At 35.1% G+C, this 24923-nt stretch overlaps 1 protein-coding gene across 5 annotated transcripts in view; it reads right to left on the bottom strand.

Moving 5' to 3' along the window:
• C7H8orf34 (chromosome 7 C8orf34 homolog) overlaps window positions 1–24923 on the bottom strand; it is a 502481-nt gene that overhangs the window by 367989 nt on the left and 109569 nt on the right. For 3 of the 5 annotated variants that reach the window (XM_024250722.3, XM_063726379.1, NM_001195657.3), the window contains 2 exon segments: window positions 18135–18266; window positions 1971–2099 (listed from right to left, as the gene is read on the bottom strand). In XM_024250722.3, coding sequence (XP_024106490.3) covers window positions 1971–2099; window positions 18135–18266 — 261 coding nt within the window. 5 annotated transcript variants of the gene reach the window in all.

The raw sequence follows: 24923 nt of genomic DNA, 5'->3' as shown, positions 1-24923 counted from the left end.
CCTCTGAGCGCTCCCTTGCCCCTTCCACCATGTGAGGACACAGCTAGGATATACAATCTGTGGAACCAAGAAACAGGTCCTCATCAGATACCAAAGGTGTCAGCACCTGGATTTTAGACCATCCACCCTCCAGAATTATAAGAAACAAATTTCTGTTGTTAATAAGTCACTCAGGCTACAGTATTTTGCTATAGCAGCCCAAACGGGGTAAGACAACCTGGAAGGCCACAGCCAGGTTTTCTGTGTCCACAGCTTGAACTCTGACACTTCTGCTACAAAAGTGGGCAACTACATAATTGAAATGCAGTCAAATCCCTATATTACAAATTTGGGGGAACAGAGCAAATACTATTTTACAAATTAACAACAGTATAACAAGTGAAAGGCAGGTGTCACATTTTAAAGGACAAAAGTTGATTGACCGTGTATTTGAAAGTCTTTACAATGATCAGGCACATTCTTCAATCATCCTTCTTTTAGTTCATGTTATTAGGTAAATTGAGAGACTATAAAGAGCCCTGAAGCTCTGCCCCAAATGATAAGATGCATAAATACGAATATGTGCCTTTGCCATATGAAGAGGATCAGGCTCTTTTCATAAACATAATATAATCATAAGCCAAAAACTCACTTTACTCTTATTTTCTACAGAAGGAAATTTAACCAAACGTGAAGATTTCTTGAATCCCATTCAGAGGGTTTTTACTAATGGCAAAGCATAAGATCCTGTGATAAGGCAGCTTAATTTCTGAAAGGGGTCCACTGCACAAAAATATAGAAGGGTCTAAAGAAGAGGTGTGAAAAAACTAAAGCTGTACACACACACACACACACACACACACACACACACACACAAAATACCAAATGTAAATATGTATAATTATAATTACGTATATAAGCATATATATATATATAAACTTCTTTCAAAATATACCAAGGCAATGTTTGCCTTTGATAAAAATCATGAAATTAGTAAAATTCTGCAATCTTAAATAAAAATAGAGATCCTAAAATACAATCCACTAGAATTTGCTAGTGTTCTAACTACTTTCCACTGAAAAATCTGTAGTATTCCATGGCAATAGAAGAAAATTTTGGTGAGGCCATGGCATTAATGTGCTTCTAAAGGAGTCTAATTTTAAAAATTGAGAAAAACTTAAGGGAACCAAAGAAATGTAGGAATACTTTTAACTCACTACTAAAACCATGTAGTGTATATGTATGGCTGCATATATAAATGAATTTATTAAATCAAAATAATCATTTAATTGCCTACTCTTACAACAATAACAGTTATTTAAAAGGTTTTACTTGAAATGTATCATTTTTAAACCTTCACACCTAGCAGAAGAAGGAGGCATAATCATGTCTTTCTGCTTTGGAGATGAGCGAACCAAGGCACACGGAGGGTAAATGATTTAACTGATTTATTATGATTTATGTCATAGATGGCAGAGAAAAACCATAACCTAGGCCCTGAGATTACAGAGATGTTGCTTTCATTAAAAAAAAAAAAAATCACTAGGCATTGTGCTAGGCTCTGAAAAGATTCTAAGAAGAATTTGGTCCAGTTACCATCCTTAAGAAGTTTAGAGACATCAAAAACTCACAGAGGCAATGGGTATGTTTATTAATTAGAAAGATGCAAAACAGTATGTTTCCAAAGAAAAGAATGAAGAAGCTACTATTAGGTGCACATTTAAACTGGATAACAGAAACCGTGTAGAAATGTTGGAGCCAAACAGCTATGAGGGGTTCTACAGCTCTTTCTACTCCATGTGATCAGTCTACCCAAGAATCTGTATAATATGCAAAATCAAGTTCCTTTCCAATCTCATGCCCTTAGAACTACTCAGCCTCTTGCAGAATTAGAATGAGGATGTTAGAAATGGGTTATTGGCACAAGTAATGAATGCTTCGGCTTTAATATTGGTTAGGAGTTTCAATTATAATCAAGTAAATGAACTTACTTCGAGAGAGATTCTCAAGGGCTTTCCCCAGCTTCTTGCTCTCTTGAAGGATGTGATTCAATTCATCAAAATCACGGCTTTGTGGTTTAGTCCTCCAGTTCCACTTTGGATGCTCTACTGACCTTGGCACTATGTTTAAAAAAAATGGTAATTTCATAAGCATGCTACATAATGACACAAACTGACTATTCATCATCACGTGAAAGATTGTACCAAGATCAATGTACAGAATAAAAAGTGTTTATCTTGAAGATGGTTTTCTTGTGAGAAAAAAGAGGGGAAGATATGAAGCCAGGCTTAAAGAAAATATTTTAACTGAAAAAGTAAAGGGAAGTGTGGTGGAGTTTATAGAAAAAAGAAAATTCAGGTATTAACTTAAAACTAATCATTTCTATAACACAGGGATAAACACAAAGGCGAAGTGTATTTTGTATTATGTCATTAGCCTAAAAAAAGCACTAACTCCCTCAACAGCAACTGTTAATTATTGAGTAAATATTTTTAGGACATTCATAGAAGGCTAAATATATGTATTTATCTTCATGTCCTCCTCAAATTCCCACTAAAATGACATTACAGTGAAGGGATTTTTTTCCTCAAAGAATTAGTTGAACAAGCATAGAAGACATTATTAGGCAAGAAATAGCAATATATTTTGAGAGAAGATGCAAAATAGATGGATGAGTGGTAACTGGATTTTGCAAGGCAAAGAAAACTGAAACCTAAGTCTCTGAACAGAGGAATGCCAAGAAAATCAACATGTCACACTATTTAAATATTAAAGCTTCAATCCAGGAGAACAATTTCAAAGTAATAATAATATAAGAACTTAATTGCTTTTCAGATTTAAAGGGCCCATTAAATGTCCAGCACAAGTCAAGGCATATTTTTTTTAAATGTTTTAATAGTGGCAATAAAGAAAACATTGTAAAACTTTTCAGGGGCAAAAATAGCAAATCAAATTGACACCAGACTTCTCAAAGGCAACACTTGGCCTAAGAAGACAAGAAGCAATTCCTTCTAAATTCCAACTATAGAGTACTTCTTAGAACTGTATACCCAACTAGGGAACCAATTAGGATGCTTTGAAGGACTGAAAAATTTATCTTGCAAAAGCATTGTTTTTCAGAAAGCTCCTACTGGAGGTGCTCTACCAAAATGACCAAGTAAATCAAAAAATGGCAAGACTTGGATTTCAGGAAACAGGTGACCTCCCACTCTCCCAATACGGAAAAGGAACAAGGAATTCTCAGGAAGATAGTGAAAGACACTCTCAAAAGGCAGTTGAGAAAAAGTCTAGAAATCAATGAGTCAAGCAGGGAGCAAGAGGACAGAGAGCTACAGAAGAGAAGTCTCTAAAAATTTTTAAAATAAAGGATAACTATAAAATAGAAGTTAAGTTTACTTGTCTCTGATCATATTGAGAAGGTTTAATTCTTTGGGCACAGTTTGGCAAAGCATTAGTGATGGGTACATAGTAAACAAAGCAAACAGAAAAGCAAGCAAGAGAACTGTCAATTCTAGAATAGTTGGACATCGTATGGCTCAACCGTGAACAATATTAATTAATTAGTCATAGTAATACCAATGTAGAGTACATATTTAATCAACATTTGAAATAACCGCATTACTATACAGCCAGGATGAGATGGGGGTTAGAGTTTGGAGCACAAAGTATGAAGGATGTCAAGAGATAATGCCTCAGATTTAAAAAGGAAGAGAACCTTATGTTTGATTGTGTAGATTTAGGAACCAGAAGCAACATCTAAAAGAGGTGAAAGTGATTGCAGGTTAGGAGCCGAGTTGGGTAGAAAAAAAGGACACCACTATCTCATAGTACTACTTAAACTTTTTTAAACCATGTACCATTATGTTTTGATAAAAATAAAATAAATTTAAAAATATTTATATGGTAAGGACATAGGAAATAGTCTCCAACTAACAAAATATATCATTCTGTCACCTTTTTAAAAAGTAATCTGGCAATATCTATTATGATGAAAAATGCACCGACCCTGTGACTCAGCAATCTTATGTCTGGTAAATTCATCATAAAGAAATGAAAGCATCTATATATATATATATATATATGTACAAGGTTGTTTATTTTCACAGAAAGTGCAAGACTTTGCTTATTTTAGCAAATATTTCATGGCCGCAAAACCCTGTTAGTAATCTAAATGTCCTTCAACAAAGGAATTGCTGAATAAATTATCTCACATTCACATTGTATACAATTATTTAAAAGGGCAAGTTAAATCTAAGTATATTACCATAAAGATATTTCCACAGTGCATTTTATTTTTATTTTTATTTGTACAAATATATAAAGTATACATGAAATTTTGTTACATGTATATAACACGTAGTGATCAAGTCACTGCATGGCTTAATTGTGAACAACGTTAATTAATTAATTATAATAATATCAACATAGAGTACATATTTAACCAACACTTAGGGTGTGCATCGACTGAGTACAGTACACTTGTGTTAACTATAGTCACCCTACTCTTCCATCAAACATTGAATTTATTCCTTCTATCTTACTGTATGCTTATACTACCTTTTAGCCCACTTCTCTCATTTTCCCCCACACCCCAATCACCGTTCCCAGTCTCTGTTATCTATCTTTCAATCCCTTACCTCCATGTGATCAGCTCTATTGGCTCCCACATATAAGTGAGGGCATGCAATATTAGTCTTTTTGTGCCTGGCTTATTTCACTTAAGATAACCTCCAGTTTCACCATGTTGCTGAGAATGACATGATTTCATTCTTTTTTTTTTTATGACCAAACAGTATTTTATTGTGTATACGTACCAAATTTTCTTTACCCATTTATCTGCTGATGGACACTTAGGTTGATTCCATATCTTTTGTATTGTGAATAGTGCTGCAATAGATATGTGAATGCAGGTATCTTTTGGATATATTGTTTGCTTTTCTTTGGATAGATACTCAGTAGTGGGATTGCTGGATTGAATAGTGGTTCTATTTTAAGTTTTTTGAGAAATCTCCATACTGTTCTCCGTAGTTGCTGTACTAGTTTACCTTCCTACTAACAGTGTATAAGAGTTCCCTTTTCAGCCGGGCACGGTGGCTCACACCTGTAATCTCAACAGTTTGGGAGGCCGAGGAGGGTGGATCACGAGGTCAGGAGTTCGAGACCAGCCTGGCCAACATGGAGAAACCCCGTCTCTACTAAAAAAAATACAAAAATTAGCTGGACGTGGTGGCGGGCGCCTGTAGTCCCAGCTACTCGGGAGGCTGAGGCAGGAGAATCACTTGAACCCGGGAGGCAGAGGTTGCAGTGAACTGAGACTGCGCCACTGCACTCCAGCCTGGGTGACAGAGTGAGACTCTGTCTCAAAAGAAAAAAAAAAAAAAGAGTTCCCTGAGTTCCCTGTTATCTGCATCCTTCCTAACATCTATTATTTTTCTTTTTAATAATAGCCAGACAATGCATTTAAAAATAATAAAAACACATTGCCTAAGAATAGGTACAGTTTAAGGTCACTTTTATACAGCAAACCAACCCATCCATATCATATCTGCTAATGTGTACAAAGGAAAGAATATACAAAGACACAAACTATTTCTAGGGGAGTAGAATTTGAGGGGAGACAAGTGAAGGAGACTATTTCTCTTTCTACAGGTCTGTATATTTTACATTGTCAAAATAAATAAATATTACTTCTGTAATTTAAATAAATCTAGAAATTAAAAATAAAAAATGAATGCAGCTGCCTCATCTGAGCTTCTTGGTTTAAGGGATCCTGGGACAGGGATATCAGCTAAAATTATTAACACACCAGCGTGCTAGCAGCAGAGAGTAGACACAGTAACCATGATCAATCCAGAAAACACTTCGAGGCCCACGACTGCTACCACACAGACCATTCCCCAGGGGAAGCCTACGGAGGAACCCAGGTTTAAGAGAGAGAGAAGTTCAGATGAGGGAGTGGAAAAAACAATATTTGTATCAGATTCCTCAAAACTTTGGCACTTTTGTTAACTCTCTTTGAATAATTTCTTTAATCTGCAATCTGTATCACTACATTATCTGATTTTCTGCTAATCATTATAAGTTATCAAGGTCTCTCTTTATATTTTCTTTTTAATTTACAAAATAAGAACTCAGGTTTTTTTTTAAAAATTGTAGTCAATATCCCTGGATATCTACCAGACACAGCCCAGGTTCCCATCATCCCAGCTGAGCCCAGCCCTGCAGACCTACACTGAATGCACCACATGGGCACGTCAGGTGAGGCCAGCAGAAGAACTGGCCAGTCTACGTACAGAATCATGAGAAACCACAAACTGTTGCTGTTTTCAGCCACTGAGTTTTGGGAAAATTATATGCTGCACAATAGAGAACTAATTAATACCATACCCAAGAACATTTCCTTGGCGACTTTTGAGAGGAACTGAGACCAATTTCTTTTGATATTTTTGTAGCTTGTGACAATTTGATACATATAATAAGTCTTGCATAACTTATCATAGGAATCAAAGTAGGACAACCAAAGCCATGGTATAATCAGGATCTAATCAGCCATGCTGGGTGATTTCAAAAGCTGTTTTGATAAGTAATGGAAAGAAATTTGGGAAGTCATTTGTCCGGTATACCGCCTTTGGATGAGAATGTCTCTAAAATTTTCTGATAGATTGAAAACCTTAAGTCATACTACACTAAAAAGTAAAGGGTTAACATTTAAAAATGTTTTAAAAAATATCCACAGGGAAAATGAAAAACAGAAGAACAGTGTCAACTACCTAATAAAACCTATAGAAGATGACAGAATCTGAGATTAGAAAGTCTTTGGGGTCGCTGACGCAGAGTTCACTCTAGTGCAGGAGGCCACCCACAGCACCTTGCAAATGGCTTTTCCTCAGTCTTCCCTGAGGCTGCTACAAAGCAGCCTATTGTATATTAAGGAGTGCTAATTTTTGAACAATTCTTTATTATAGTCATCAAATTCTAATTCAATATGACCTCCATCAATCATTTTTATAAGTTTAAAATAAATTTACTGTTTCCTCCACATAACATTTGAGATACTGTCTATATATTTCTTTTGAACCAAAATAACTTTCAACCCTGTTTTCTAAAATTTAATAAATGCTAATGTTCTTATCTGAAAGTCCTCCCCAAGTACTCTACTTTCATTTTAAATATGCCAGGAAATATCCCAAGTACTACAATTATACTGAAAACTGATTATAATGAGGTAATTACTTCATGTCTCCTGCCTTTTGTATTTCCATATCATGATTTTTCAGCTATTGTTCTTCTGTCTTTACTTTTTTATATTTATGTAGTTTGTACTTTCTATACATATATGTACATATATACTCTCTTTTTTCCCTAAAATTATAATGACAGTCTATAAATATGCAGCTATTTGTCTTTGTATATTCTGTGCTAAATGCATCATTTAAAGAAATATCCTAAGAAAGCCTCCCTTAAATGCAGAAGCATAAACAAAACAACTGAGAGTTGATATCAATTTTTGGTTTTAACCTAAACCAACATATTTACCTCAATTTTCTCGTCTGGATTATAAATTTGAAATGGTTATAAAGGATCAGCATTCACTATCATGCACAGAATATTGATAGAAAATGTCTTGCTTGTCATTTCTGCCAAAATTCTGCTCATGATCTGCAACCATTCCATACAATAGGTAACCAGTGGAAATAGTTAATATTACAAGGCAAAACCTTCACCAAATCATACTTGTCTTATCTATGACACATAACTATTGAAGATTGATACTATAACGCTACCTTGCAGATCGTTGTTCCTATGCCAGCTTGCATTGTATAAGTGCTATTTTCTGGTTATTTGAAAATGCCAAAACATTACAAGGCGAAACCTTCATCAAAACCTTCTTATCTTATCTATGACACATAACTATTGAAGATTGATAATATAATGTTATCTTGCAGATCTTTGTCCCTATGCCAGTTTGAATTGTATAAGTGCTATTTTTTGGTTTGTATAAGTGCATTTGAAAATGCACAATTTCTAAACTAATATTACATAAAGGCTAGAATACATTTTAGTAAAAATCCATCTTTACATTATCCTCATTTATTCATTTATTCATTCAATCATTTATGCACTCATTCACACAGCATAAATTATGTGTTTGTCACTGTTCTATATACATGGGGATTAAGGTAACAAAACACTCTGCAGTGAAGATACTACATTCTACCAAGCTCACAATCTTTTGAATGGGCTAAGAAGTTGCTTTTTTCTTCAGAAAGTTCTTCTGATTAATATATAGTAGCTATTTTAAGTAAATTTTAGACAGAATTTTTTTTTTTTTTCAGACAGAGTCCCGCTCTGTCACCCAGGCTGGAGTGCAGTGGCGCGGTCTCGGCTCACTGCAAGTTCCGCCTCCCAGGTTCAAGTGATTCTCCTGCCTCAGCCTCCCGAGTAGGTGGCACTACAGGCACCCACAACCACGCCCTGCAATTTTTTTTTTTTTGTATTTTTAGTAGAGACTGTGTCTCACTGTGTTAGCCAGGATGGTCTCGATCTCCTGACCTCATGATCCGCCTGCCTCTGCCTCCCAAAGTGCCGGAATTACAGGCATGAGCCACCACGCCTGGCTAGACAGAAATTTTTTTTTAATGAATTGATAACTGTTTTTTTCTACCCACAGAAGTTAATTACTATTAAAATATTTATGTCTTTTTCCTTTTTTCTTTAAAACATATGAATAATACTCATAAAACTTTTTGGTTTTATCCTATAAATATTTATTCCAGGTAATATTTTAGTTAAGAAAATATCCTTCTATTCCTAAAGAGTTTTAACCTCATTATATTTACAATAAGAAATAGATGTAAATTTGTATCGAATAGCATTCAGTTATTGATTGAGTCAATAGTTTTTTTACTTGATCAACATGTATGATGTGCTGACATATAATGGTAATACTAAAAGAACAGAAGAGAAAGAATAATAAAGGAATAATGATCAAAAGATATTCCATGCAAATATTAATGAAAAGAGAGCTGGGTGGCTGCCCTAATATCAAACAAAATAGATTTTAGGACAAAAATCATTATAGGAGGCAAAGAAGGGCATTATATAGTGATAAAAAGGATAATCCATCAAGAAGATATAATAATTATAAACATATAAACACCTAGCTGCAGAGCCTTAAAATATAGGAAGGAAATATGGACATAATTTAAGGAGTTAGAGGGCCCTATAATAATATACTATAATAATAGTAGTGGACTTTAAAATCCCCACTTTCGATAATGGAGAAAATAGAAGGAAGACCAATAAGGACATGAAGGACTTGAACAACACTATAAACCGATAAGACCTAACAGATGTATACAGAACATTCCACTTAACAAGAATACACATTCTTCTCAAGTGTGCATGGAACATTCTCTAGGAGAGATCTTATGTTAGGCAACAAAATAATCTCAAAAATTTTAAAGTATTGAAATCATACCAAGTATTTTCTCTGACAACAAAAGAATAAAACTAGAAGTCAAAAGAAAAAGAAAAATGGGAAATTCACAAATATGAGAAAATTAAACAATATACTCATTTATAATGAATGAGACAAAGAAGAAATCACAAGATAAATTAGAAAATACTTTGTGACAAAAAAATATGAAAACAACATACCAAACCTTATGGTATGCAGTGGAAGCAGTGCTCAGATAGAAATTTATAGCAGTAAATGTCCCCATTAATAAAGAAGAAAGACATCAAATCAATAACCTAACTTTACACCTTAAGGAAGTAGAAAAAGAAGAGCATAATAAATCAAAACTACCAAAAGGATGAAAATAGTAAAGGTTAAAGCAGAGATCAATGAAATAGAATATAGAAAAACAATAGAGAAAATAAGCAAAACCAAAAGTTGGTTCTTTAGAAAGATGAAAAAGTTAACAAATCTTTAGCTAGATTGATTGAAAAAGAAAACTCCAATTATTAAAATTAGAAATAAAAGAAATAAAAGTGAGACATTACTACAAACTTTAAGAAAATTAAAAAGTATTATAAGAGAATACTATAAACAATTGTATGCCAACAAACTGGATGACTTAGAAAATTTCTAGAAACATGTAAACTACCAATACTGACTCAAGAGGAAATAGAATATCAGAATAGACTTATAACAAGTAAAGACTTTGACTCAGTAATAAATAAATCTCCCAACAAGGACAAGGCCAGAATAAAGTGGCTTCACTGGTAAATTCAACCCAGCATTTAAAGAAGAATTAACACCAAGTTTTATCAATTCTTCCAAAAAAACTGAAGAACAGGGAACACATTCTGATTTATTCTAAGAGGCCACCATTGCCCCAGTACCAAAGATAAAGACATTACAAGAAAAGAAGATTATAGACCAATATATTTTATGAATGTAGATGTAAAATCCTCAATAAAAGACTAACAACTAAATCCAGCAGCATATTAAAAGGATTGTACATCACGACCAAGTATTTATCCTAGGAATTCAAGGGTTACTTAAGAAAATTATAAAATGTAACACATCATATTAATGGAATGATAAGAAAAACTGCATGATTATCTCAATTGATTGAGAAAAAGCACTGGAAAAATATGTGACACACTTCCATCATAAAAATATCCAACAAACTAGAAATAGAAGAGAACTTTCTCAACATGATAAAAGGCATTTTGGAAAAACTCACAGCTAACACCACACTCCATGATACAAGACCAAAAGTCTTTCCCTTAAGATGAGTAATGAGAAAAGGATACCTTCCTGCTTTCATCACTTCTGTTCAACCTTGTATTGGAATTTATAGCTGGAGCAATTAGGCAAGAAAAGAATAATAAAAGGCAACCAAATTGGAAAAGAAGAAGTTAAACTATCTCTATATTCAGATGGCATAATTTGATCTTTCGAGAGTCCTAAAGAATTCACAATAAAGTGTTAGAACTAATAAACTTGTTCAGCAAAATTTTGGGAAATAAGATCAAAACACAAAAATCAGTTTTATTTCTACACCCTGGCAATGACAATCTAAAAATGAAAATTAGAAACAATTCCATTTATGACAGCATCTGAAGGAATAAGATCTTCTGGAATAAATTTAATCAAGGACATGCTAGTCTTGTACACTAAAAACTACAAAACATTGTTTAACGAAATTAAAGCGGATCTAAATAAATGAAGACATTACATGCTCATGAATTGCAAACCTTGTTATGTTCCCAATACTCTCTAAAGTGATCCACAGATTCAACGCATTTCCTAAGAAAATCCAAATGGCCTTTATGCAGAAATATTTTAAACAACTGACTCTAAAATTCATATAGAACTTCAGGGCACTCAGAGTAGCCTAAACAACCCTGAGAGAGAAAAAGAGAAAAATAAAGTCGGAGGACTCATACTTCCCAATTTCAAAACTTATTACAAAACTACAGTTATCAAAACAGGTGTGTGGTACTCACAAAAGGATAAACATGTAGCTTAATGGAATGGAATTGAGAGTCTAAAAATAAACCCTCATATTCATGGTAAATTGATTTTCAACGGGGTGACAAGACTATTCAATGAGGAAGGAATAGTATTTTCAAAAAATTGGTACTGAGACAACTGATTATCCACATGGCAAAAAATGGAGTTGGACACCCATCATCTACTATATACAAAAATTAACTCAAAATGGAACAACTACCCACATGTAAGAGCATAAACTATAACTCTTAGAAGAAATTATAGAGATAAGTCATTATGACCTTGGATTTGGCAAGACTTTCTTAGATATGACACCAAAAACACAAGCCAAAAAAAAGGAAAATAGATCAATTGAGCTTCATCAAAATTAAAAACTGATGTACATAAAATAACACTATTAATGAAGTAAAAATATAATCCCCCAAATGGAAAAAATATTCATAAATCATATCTCTGATAAGGATCTAGTAGCCAGAATACAAAAACTCTCATAACCCAAGAATAAAGAGTAACAACCCACTTAAAAAATGAGCTAAGTGTATGAATAGACATTTTTCCAAAGAAGATATTCAAATGGCCAAGAAACACTTGAAAAGATGCTCAAAACTATTAGCCTTTAGGGAAATGCAAATCAAGACAACAATGAGATACCACTTTACATCCAACTGGATGGCTGTAAATTTTTTTAAAAAAGGAAAGGAAAGGAAGGAAAATAACAAGATTTGGTAAATACATGAAGAATTGGAACCCTTGTATATTGCTAGTAAGCATGTGAAATGGTGCAGCTTCTTTGAAAAAAAGTTGGCAGCTCCTCGAAGTTACACATAGAATTATCATATAACCCAGCAAATCAAGTACACAGTAATATAAATTATTATATTATTTATATTATATAATATCAATTATTATCCAAATAATGAAAAAGGTAATAAAAATGCTTGTATATGAATGCTCATGGCAATATGATTCAAGATAGCTAAAAGATAGAAGCAAACAAAATACCCATCAGCAGATGAATGGATAAACAAAATGTGGTTTAACCACACAATGGAATATTATTCAGCCACGAAAAGGACTGAAGTAGTGTACATACCACCACAATGTAGATAAACCACAAAAACATGCCAAGTAAAGTAAGTCAGAGACAAAAGGTCATACATTGTGATTTCACTCGTATGATATACAGGAATACCTTGCTTTACTGCGCTTGACTTTATAATGCTTTGCAGATAATTTTTTTGTTGTATTTTTACAAATTAAACATTTGTGGAGACCCTGCATTGAACAAGTCTATCAGCTTAATTTTTCCAACAGCATGTGCTCATTTTGTGCCTCTGTGTAATATTTTGGTATGTCTCACAATATTTTAAATTTTTTCCATTATTATTATATCTGTGATGGTGACCAGTGATCAGTGATCTTTGATATTACTATTGTAATTGTTTTCAGGTGCCACAAACCACACCCATGTAAGATGGTGAACTTAACCAATAAATGTGTGTGTTCTCTCTACTCCACTGACCAGCCATTCCCTCACCTCTCTCCTTCACCTTGGGCTTCCCTATTCCCTGAAACACAACAATTTTGAAATTAGGCCAATCCAAAACCGTACAATGGCCTCTAAGTGTTCAAGTGAAAGGAAGAGTTGCAGGTCTCTGCAAAAGATAGAAATGATTAAGCTTAGTGAGGAAGGCATGTTGAAAGACATGGTAGGCTGAAAGCTGGGCCTCTGGTGCCAAACATTTAGCCAAGTGTGAATGCAAATGAAAAGTTCTTGAAGAAAATTAGAAGTGCTATTCCAGTAAACACACGAATGATCAGAAAGTGAAAGAAGCTTATTGCTGATATGGAGAAAGTCTGAGTGGTCTGGATAGAAGATCAAATCAGCCACAACATTCCATTAAGCCAAGGTCTAATCCAAAGCAAGGTCCTAACTCTCCTCAATTCCATGAAAGCTGAGGAAGCTGCAGAAGAAAATTTGAAAGCTAGCAGATGTTGGTTCATGAGGTTTAAGGAAATAAGCCATCTCCAAAACACAAACGTGTAAGATGAAGTAGCAAGTGCTGACGGAAAAGCCACACCAATCCAGAAGATCTAGCTAAGATAGTTGATGAAGGTGGCTACACTAAAAAACAGATTGTCAATGTAGACAAAACAGTCTCATGCTGGAACAAGATGCCATTTAGGACTTTCATAGCTAGAGAGAAGAAGTCAATGCCTGGCTTCAAGCTTCAAAGGATAGGCTGACTCTCTTATCAGGGGCTAATGCAGCTGGTGATTTTAAGTTGAAGTCAATGCTTATTCACCATTCCAAAAATCCTGGGAACCTTAAGAATTATGCTATATCTACTCTGTCTGTGCTCTATAAATAAAACAACAAAGCCTGGATGACAGCACATCTGTTTCCAGCATGGTTTACTGATCATTGTAAGCCCGCTCTTGAGACCTACTGCTAAGAAGAAAATCTTCCTTTCGAAATGTTACTGCTCATTGAAAATGCACCCAGTCACTCCAAAGTACTGATGGCAATGTACAAGGAGATTAATATTTTTGTGTCTGTTAACACAATATCTATTCTGCAGTCCATGAATCAAGAAGTTATCTGGACTTTCAAGTCTTATTACTTAAGAAATACATTTTATACGGGTATATCTGTCATAGATAGTAATTCCTCTGACGGATCTGGGGGCAAATAACTTGAAAAACTCCATTAAAAAGATTTACCATTCTAGATGCCATTAAGAACATTTGTGATTCATGGGAGGAATCAAAATATTTATATTAACAGGAGTTTGGAAGAAGTTAATTTCAACCCTCATGGATGACTTTGAAATGTCCAAGACTTCAGTGAAGGAAGTAACTGAATATATGGTGGAAATAGCAAGAGAACTAGAAATAGAAGTGGCATCTGAAGATGTGACTGAATTGCCACAATCTCATGATAGAACTTGAATGGATGAGGAGTTGCTTCTTATGGATGAGTGGAAAAAAGTGGTTTCTTGAAACAGAATCTACTCTAGGTGAAGATGTTGTGAACATTGTTAAAATGTTACATCAGCTTAGTTGATAAAGCAGTGACTTAAAATACTGCATCAACTTAAAATATTGCATCAACTTAAAATATTGCATCAACTTAGTTGATAAAGCAGTGACAGGGTTTAAGAGGATTGACTCCAATTTTGAAAGAAGTTCTACTCTGTGTACAATGCTACCAAATAGCATCACATATTATGAATAACTTTTTCATGAAAAGAAGTCTATTGGCTCCATGAGTCCATTGGCAAACTTCATTGTTGTCTCATTTTAGGAAATTGCCACAGACACCTCAACCTTCAGTAGCCACCACCCTGATCTATCCGCAGCCATCAACGTCAAGGCAAGGTTCTTCACCAGCAAAATGATTATGACTCATTGAAAGCTCAGATGATTGTTAGAATCTTTGGCAATAAAGTATTTTATTTAAAATATGTACATTGTTTTCTTATACATAATGTTGTTGCACACTAAATAGACTACAGTAGAGTATAAATATAACTTTTTTATGTGCTGGGAGACAAAAAAATTGTGCAACTGACATTGTAATATTCACTTTATTGCAGTGGCCTGGAACTGACCCCACAATATCTCCAAGTTATGCCAGTACCCAGAATAGATACATCCATAGAGACAAAAAGCAGGTTGCCAGGGGCTGGTAGGAGGTGGGAATGTTGAGTCACTACTTACTGGGTACATGATTTCCTTTTGGGATGATGAAAATGTTTTCAAACTAGATAGGGGCTAGGTAGCATAATATTGTGAATGTACTGAATGCCACTGAATTGTACATTTTAGGATGGTTAATCTTATGTTAATTTTATGTAAAAAAAAGTCTTGGCGTGATTTGTTATAAACCATAGTAACTGGAACATCTCTAAAAAGTTTTTGCCTCTCTTCAGGTATGATTTAAGGTAAGGATCAAAGTTGTGTTTGTTTGTTTGTTTGTTTTTCCATGTGACTTTGTCGAGCATAGTGTTTATAAATATTAATTAAGTCAATGCAGTTGATAGTCTTGTTCGAATTGTCTATATTCTTACTAAATTTTTTCAGTCAATTTATTCTGTTTATATCTTCCTTTAGTTCTATAAATTTTTGCATCATGTATTGAGAACTTTTGTTATTGGGTGCATAACCCTTTAGTATTATGATGTCTTCTTAATTAAATAACCTTTTATGATTATGATATGGTCTCTTTATCTCTGGTAATATCCTTTATCTTAAATTTTTATTTGGTTTGATATTACTTTAGCCATATAGGCTTCTTTTTGTTAGCGTTTCAAACTGTTTCTATCTGCATATTTTAAGTATGTTTCTTATATTTAAAAAAATCTATACTCTTTATTCAGTCTGACAATATTTGCTCTAATTGGAATGTTTAGCACATTTATATTTATTATAATTGTGGGCACATCTGTACTTCAACTTACAATATTGGTGTCCAATTTCTATTTTTCCAATCTGTTCTTTGTTTCTCTGTTACTTTTCTCCTGCCTTTGTTTTGTGAGGATAAATACTTTTTTCACATCCTATTCTAATGTGTCTACTAATTTTTAATTTAAGCATTTTGTGCTAGTTCTTAGTGACGCTTTAGAGATGAAAAATGCATCTTTAACTCATCACAATCTATGTACAGAGATATTTTACTACTTCAGAAATAATTTGTTTTAACAAGTATTTCCAAAGAATAACCCTAAATCTGCTGTATTATTGTCATATATATTAATTCTACATATGCTATTTTTTAAAAAAACATGCTATTTTATTATTATTTTTGCTTTAAAAAGCTTGGTAACAGTCTAGTGAAACCAGAGGTTGGGAGTAGGTTACCTGAGTAAAAAGGAATATATTCAGATGCCAGACCACCAGCAGCACCCTGTGGCTAGATAGCATCCTACAAAGAACACAGGACCTGCACAGTGAGTGGACCTTTAGGCATTCTCCCCTTATTGATGAAGTGGTCAAATTCAGAACTGATTCTATAATTTACTAATCTCCTAAGGTTTTGAACTTATCATTGGAAGAAAGCAAGAGTAAAAAGAGAGAGAGGTAGGGATCCATGATGAAAAGGGATACTGAGACTTTATTCATTTCATTTTTTATTTCTTCCTTTATTCATTTTTATCATTTAGCATTTATTAATTGAAACAGGCACTGTGTTGGATATTACTGGCTATACTGTTGTAAAAAAGACATGCAAATTTTAAACTTGTATATTTTTTAAAATGTTGGGACCTAATTCTATATACCAAACTGATGAAGCAGGACAATTTGGTTACAATCACAATTTCTGAAGAACATTTTAAGTTGTTAACACTTCATATAATTCTCACAAGAACTTGGTGTGGTTAATGCAATACTTTTTATGAGTACCACTATGTAAATGAAGCTGCTCACAAAGTTAAATTTAGTTGCTTTCACAAATGACCCAGATGCAGATTCCAGTTAGCACATAGTGGTTTTTCAAACATTTTCAAACAAAGATAAATATTTTCTGCCTACTCCTTTCTCTGTTGAAACTAAAATCAAACATCTCACCCTGTAACAAGCACAAGGAATTGATGTATAAGAAGAACAGCTTGCAAGTTCTCTTTTCTTCCAAGAATAGCTGTGATTTGCTAGAGGCTCCTGAGATTTTTGACATGTTTATACATATGTGGGGATAGCAGAGCACTGGAGAATCCCAGTAGCTACCAAAGCAGTGGGCCATTGAGAGAGAAGGGATACTTAGGTGGTATAGCCTGGATATTTGTCCTCTCCAAATCACATGGTAAATTTGATCACCAATATTGGAGGTGGGGCCTGGTGGAAGGTATTTGGGTTATGGGGGTCAATCCCTCATGAGTGGCTTGGTGCTGCCCTCATGGTAAGGAGTGACTTCTCACTCTATTGGTTCTTACAAGATCTGACTGTTAAAAAGAGCCTGGCATCTCCCTCCCCATCTCTTTCTCCTTCCTCTCGCCATATGATGCGTGCACCCCTTCACCTTCTGCCATGAGTGGAAGCTTCCTGCGGCTCTCACAAGAAGCAGATGCTAGTGTCATGCTTCTTGTACAGTCTGCAGAACCGTAAGCCAAATAAACCTTTTTTCTTTATAAAACACCCAGCCTCAGTTATTCCTTTGTAGTAACATAAAAACAAAGACATTAAAGTAGTAGTGAAGAGAATATAGGGACTTCAATCACAAATTAATGAGTAGGACTTCAGGAAAATCCCAGATGAAATATTTTTTTAAAAATTTTATTAAATGTTTTGAATAGAAATCTTCTTTGCTTCTATCCTAAGAGATTTAATTTGCTTTTACATACTTCATTAAATATAGGTAACTACTGCTTTCAATATGATGTAATGCTGCAATTGTCTATGAGAGGCAAGAGACCTGCTCCATGCAGTTTATATTCTTCAAGGAATATTATACTCAAAAAGGTCCAAGTGAATTACACATGTTTGAGAATATAAGCAAGCAAATGCATATATATGAATAAAGATCAATGTAAATGTGGAGTAAAAGTGAAATTCACTAAGATTAAAGGCCAGAAATATCAGATGAAAAGTTGAGCTTCAATTAATACCTTTTCTTAACAACAATACATTTTCTTAACAACATAAACTTACATGCTTTGAGTAGCATTTGAATAAGAGACTTCCTTACATGATTTGGAGTCCGGTGATGGTGGAGAAATATTAGACACAGCAAGGTCACTTTTTGATTTTTTAGGCTTCTTTGCATTTAATTGCCAAGGTTTATCATAGCTTCTGAAATCCCTTCTTGTTCCTTTGGATTCTGTTAAAACAAAATATATATAAAATCACAACAAAGTGATTTCAAGATTGAGCAAAAACCAAGTCCATGAAGTCATTAAATATACTTGGCAAAACATATAGGTCACCTCATATCAAAAATAATGTACACACGCAAAAGTATTTCTTGTTTAATTTCATCTGTAAATTAGACTTTTAAATCTGATATGAATCAGTTTATATATGCATATGATTAAGATTATATCATATAAAACTATGAAATTGGCTGGGCGTGGTGGCTCATGCCTGTAATCCCAGCACTTTGGGAGGCCGAGGTGGGTGGATCACCTGAGGTCAGGAGTTCGAGACCAACCTCACCAGTATGGTGAAACCCCGTTGTCTCCACTAAAAATACAAAAATTAGCCGGGCATGGTGGCGGGCGTCTGTAATCACAGCTACTCAGGAGGCTGAGACAGGAGAATTACTTGAACTTGGAAGGCAGAAGTTGCAGTGAGCCGAGATTGTGCCACTGCACTCCAGCCTGAGTGATAGAGATTCTGTCAAAAACAAAAAACAAAACAAAACAAAAAAAAACCAGGAAATTAATTTGAAATGTTTTTCAGGCAGGGGTTCCGATCACTTAAAATAACATTCTGTGAATGTCATGGAATAAAGCATTGTATTCTGTTGTAAATAAAAACAAACATTTCAGTAAATTTCACTCACTTGATGCCACCTTATCTATTATGACATGTAAAATCATTGATATTCACCTAAATCAATTTATCCTCTATTGCAAGAAAGATAAATTTAAATCAACCAACATTGTTACTTTAAAATTCCCCTTAGAAGGTGGTCACTGTCTTGCCCATTCCACAATTAAAGGGTCTTTCAAGAGTTCATCCCTCTTGACTTCTTTTACAAGAATTTCATGTTTTTACACAGAACAATCTTTTTCCTCATCCCCATATCACCTGATAACTCTTTCTTCAACTCATTTATTCCTTCTTCATCTTCCATTCCTCTAATCTATGTGGCATTCTTTAGGGTTTCTTTATGCCTTCTTGTCTTAATTTACAAATTTAAAAACCACCCTAGCTTTATGGAGGACTCATAAGTCTTTTCTCTGGCCACTCACTTATAAATAACTAACATACACCATTACACATTAATGGATTCCTCAAACTTTCATGTTAAGGTTGTACTTAACTAGCTGTTACCCAATTTGTTCACCTCCAAAATCCCATTAAATACCAAAAAGGCATGAAAATTCTAAAGCATTAGGAACATAAATATTTGTCCATGGTCTGCTAGAACCCAGGAATTATTTCCATAGATAAGGTTAAGAGAGGATATAGGCCAGTCAAAAAGAGAATGGAAGATTTCTAGGTGTCCACCCCAACCTTGGAGTCATCTCCTTATGTTGTTTCACAGTCTTTCAGAATTTGTCTTTCTATATCCATTCTTGGACTATAAATTCTTCTAATGCAACATAGGTAATGGGAGAAAAAAAACCTTGGTCATAAAATATAGCATCTCTTTATATAAAGGAATATTAAAAGGAGCCAGAGAGGAATGAAATGAATATTGTGACTTTCTTTATTCTCTGCTTCTAGGAAGAAAAAAATCCATATTAATTCAAATAATTTAGCAATGATATTTTTATCCAGTTCATTGAAAAGAGATAAGAGATAGTAAGTCATGCATCAATTTTGCAGAAACTTAAAGGATTCAACTAATATTGAAAATTTTAATAGTAACCATGATTTCACCTCTTTAAAATTTTGAAAAGAATCCAAATAGTTCCAAGCTATATGGAGAGAGAACAAAGAAGAGTCCACCTACACTATTTGTTGATAAATCTAGAACTAGATAGAACATTCCTCATTGAAGTTTGAATAAAAAGAGAAAATATTATTTTAAGAATCATTTAATAAAAAACAAGAATACAGTATTCACAATGGAGAGGTAATCATAGTTTTAAAAAATATTTATAATGGAAAGCTATTAAATGTTGGAATGTGACTGTGACCATTTTGTCTTCTCAACAAAAATAAAAGAAAGTGGACTCAATGAAGCAAAAAGAAATTAGAGAGGAGATAGGCTAACCAACCTACGAATAAAAATATAACTGTGTACGGAAATAATAAAAAGAAGATGAGATAAAGAAGTAGCAACAGGAAACTAAAATGCAATACCAATATTTAAATTTGCATTCAAAGCCAGAAAGAGAAAACAGATAGTGTAGAAAATTGAATCAGTGACACAGAGAAAACACTTTGCTTGATACACCTCTCTAAAAGAGAGTCAACAAAGAAAAGCAAACACAATGCCAAATGAAATGAGAAAAACAGAGAACAGTAAATAAGACTCAACTTACACATAATAGATTTTCCTGAAAAATCATAGTTGACATTCCAGTAAAATTTGGAATATCAGAAGTAAAAAAAAAATTCATAAGTATTCAAGAAAAATAATTTGTCTTTTATTCCCACAAAGGAATGAAAACAAGGCTGTTTTCAAGATTCTCCTCCACAATATTAAATGATAGACTTTTAAGGAGAAAATGTTGTGTCCCATGTTGCTAAATATATTTAAAGGCAACAAGAGGATATCTTCAGATATTTCTGAAAAGTATGATACCCATGTACTTTGAATATTGAGACGTTTTCTGGCTAATTAAAAGATGCACCAGGCTGGGTGTGGAGGCTCACGCATGTAATCCCAGCACTTTGGCAGGCCGAGGTGGGCAGATCACGAGGTCAAGAGATCGAGACCATCCTGACCAACATGGTGAAACCCCATCTCTACTAAAAATACAAAAAAAAGAAAGTTAGCTGGGCATGGTGGCGTGTGCCTGTAGTCCCAGCTACTTGGGTGGCTGAGGCAGGAGAATTGCTTGAACCCAGGAGGCAGAGGTTGCAGTGAGCCGAGATCATGCCACTGCACTCCAGCCTGGTGACAGAGTGAGAGTCCATCTCAAAAACAAAAACAAAGAAAAGATTCACCAAAATCAATAATTCAAAAATACAGTCAGGTTTTAAACTGGTATTATTTACCATCATTCAATTATAACCTCTTCAGTTTCATTAGTATCCAAAAATTCATCTATGCTTTTCTCTTCCTTCCTGCCATACTTTCCCTCTAAAATTTTTCCTCTTCCTCTGGGCCATTTCCTTCCATATAAACACTCTTCCATCCTCAAATATCCCGTTTCATGTCTTAGCACAGCCCCCATTCTTCCCACAATAGCCTTCCCTCCTCTACAGCTTCCTGGGATGGTGGATGCTCTTGCCCCATGTCCCATGTTCCACCAACCACAGGCTGTGGAAGCAGGGCTGGATCTCCTGGTTCAGTGATGCTTCTATGATAGAAGCCTCAACAGTAAAGTAAAAGTGTCTGTTCTCTTATGGGAAATGTCACTTAGCTATACTACTCATTTCTCTTCATTATCACTCATTATCACCATCTTTTCGCCTCTGATTAATCTCACAGCCTTACTTCAGACAGTGGCATAGTCTTTTCCTGTCTCTTGTCCTTTCAACAACTTGAAAGAAACTATAGTGACCTCTTTATTCTTAGACAAACCATGCATTAAGCTTCATACTTCCTTGCCCTGCTCAACTCTGAAGAGCTTCACTTCCCTGATATTTCTGCTACCTGCAAACTAAAGCTGCCCACAGAATTTTCTCATTATATGGAATCATTCCACATCAAACATCTTGATCTCAAATATCACAATCTCTCAGCACAGCTTGTATCCTTCTGCATTGCTCATATTTTCGCTATATTGATCTCCTGAAAGTTTTGATTGGCTTTCTCTGTCTGAACCTCTCCATCCACTTGCTCTCTACTTCTTAGACAGCTTGATCACCTGGAGTTTGCTCACAAATACCCTCAACTCCTTCGGCAAAACTGTTCTCTCACCCTTGCTGTAGTAACACAACCACAATTCTCGAAGTCCCTCAAACTTTTTTCTCTCTTCCTTCCCAGAACTTCTGGGCACTGCTAGAGTAAATTAACAATCTTATTCATAGTTTCCATGATTAATTAATAATAATTAATTCATGTCCTTGACTTCTGTTAGGCCCCAGAACTGCATGACAATCTTTTTTTAAATTTTCCTTTGCCAACTCTTTTTTCCTTTCTCTTGGTGACTTTCCATAATTGGTGCCCTTACTTCAGTCTTCCCTATCTGACCCCCCAACCACTTGTCTTGGCAAATATCCTCACCACATAATAAACAGACAAAATTTAGGGCACCTGAAGTCATCTCACACTTGTCTTCTCCCAGTCCATCCCATACTCTAACTAAAAATTTTACCCACATCTTCCTTTATTCTTTCACTCTTATTATTATCTGTATGATATTGAAGGTAACATCTGGGACTCCTGCTTTGACCCATCCCCAAAGCTTTAGACTCACATCCAATAGCCTGCTGTAATTATCTACTAAAGTGTGCCACAAGAAATTAAAATTCACCAGTAGGTACTAAGAGAACTGATAGAATAACATGGTAGTTCTTAATCATGATCTCTTTTCCATGGTGTTTCCTCCCACATTATCCCTACTCCTCAAATGCAGACAGGACTTTTAACTTGCTTTGAAACAGTAGAATATAGCAAAGGTGATGAGGTGTCAATGTTATGATTACATTCTAGTATATAAGATCCATCTTAGTAGATTGGAATGAGAGAAATGCCCTTGTTGACTTTAAAGAAGTGAGTTGCCAGCCGGGCATGGTGATTCACAACTGTAATCCCAGCACTTTGGGAGGCTGAAGCAGGAGGATCACTTGAGCCCAGGAGTTCACGGTTATAGTGAACTATGATCATGCCACTGCACTAAAGCCTGGACAATAGAGCAAGACCCCAACTCCATTTTAAAGAAGAAGAAAGAAGGAAGAAGGAAGATGAAGAAGGAGGAGGAGGAAGAGGAGAATAAGAAGAGGAAAAAGAACAGGAGGAAGAATTAGTAAGCTGCCGCTATGCAAGAGACATGTGGCAGGGACTCTGGGTTGCACCTAGGAGATGACAGTAGGTCCTGGCTGAAAGTCAGTCAGAAAATAGGGACTTCAGCCATATAGCTGCAGAAAATTAGTTCTGCCAACAACCCAAATGAGCTTGGAAGCAGATTATTTCCTAGTCCAGCCTCCAGATGAGAATGTAACCCAGCCAACACCTTGATTTGCAGCCTTGTGAGACTGAGCAGAAGACTCAGCTAAACCGTGCACAGACTTCTGACACATAAACACTGAGGTACTTAATGTGTGCGATTTAAAATGCAGAGGTGGCCGGGCATGGTGGCTCATGCCTGTAATCCCAGCACTTTGGGAGGCCAAGGCGGGCGGATCACGAGGTCAGGAGATCGAGACCATCCTGGCTAACACAGTGAAACCCCGTCTCTACTAAAAATACAAAAAACTAGCTGGGTGTGGTGGCGGGCACCTGTAGTCCCAGCTACTCGGGAGGCTGAAGCAGGAGAATGGCGTGAACCCGGGAGGCAGAGCTTGCAGTGAGCAGAGATCAGGCCACTGCACTCCAGCCTGGGTGACAGAGCAAGACTTCATCTCAAAAAAAAAAAAAAAAATGCAAAGTTTAATATACTCCTATCTCTCCAGATACTGACTTATAAAATATGGACTCACATGAGCTACAGTAAATTCACAGATGCTCATCTGATCTGCGTTTATGTGGTAGGTAACGTCTTAGTACCTACAAACCAAAGCCCCTGCCTACCTAACCATTCTACTTAGAATCTAAACCCCAGAAAGTTAAGGCCAAGAAAAAGTAAGAGTTTCTTCTTTTTTATGCCAAAAGTTCATATTCTAACTTCCTGTATGATGCAAATAACTTTTGTGTGGATAAATGACATCATAGATGTCTACATTCTTCAGAGGACACCCTACTCTCTACACACTTTAGTGTAGCTTTGGGACCTGGTATCAAGAAGGCATTCATATAAGATACAGCCAAAGAAGACCAAAATCCTTTCACGGGATCCCATAAAGCATGAAGAGGTGGAGAGAAGTGATAATGCCATCCAAGGAAAGTCATTTGGAGTACAGTCGGATTTCTACGGGAATCAGACAAGAAGTTGGTTATCCAAGCAATGGCCATGAGGGGATTTGGATTTGAAAGTAAATGTCAAACTCACAGACCAATGTGTAAACACATTTTATGAGCAAAGATTGAGGTCAAGTCTACCTAATTCTTTCACCAGTGTTTACTGGGGAGAGGAGGCTATGATACACTCGGAAAACTAGTTCCCTGATGTAAAGAGTCAGTGAATCTTCCTAAGGTTTACTACAAAGGATAAAATTCGGGCATGGAGAAATAAAGAACAATCATCAGTTTGGGCAACAAGAAAAGTAATCCTGTAGAACTCCATTATTGTCTTTCTATATAGATAAGCTATAAGCATTTAATTCAAATTATTCATTAAAAAATAAGTTTAGGACAACTAGTTTGAATTTATACAGGATAAAATCTTTTGATGCAAATCTGAATCTTATCTGTATTAAAATGCAAAATGCTGATTCTTGTATTTTGAGACATAATACATTACGATATATTCAAATTTAATAATTTATGAGAAATTTTAGCATCTAGGTAAGGTCAGAGATGAACACATGAAACTTTTGGTAGCTATCTATCTAGATTTATCTTATTAGTATCAAAAAGAGTTTTGAAATTTTG

This window comes from Pongo abelii, chromosome 7 (genome assembly GCF_028885655.2).
Source record: "Pongo abelii isolate AG06213 chromosome 7, NHGRI_mPonAbe1-v2.0_pri, whole genome shotgun sequence".
In the NCBI taxonomy this organism is placed as follows: domain Eukaryota; kingdom Metazoa; phylum Chordata; class Mammalia; order Primates; family Hominidae; genus Pongo; species Pongo abelii.
This window is presented reverse-complemented; position numbering and strand designations above follow the sequence as displayed.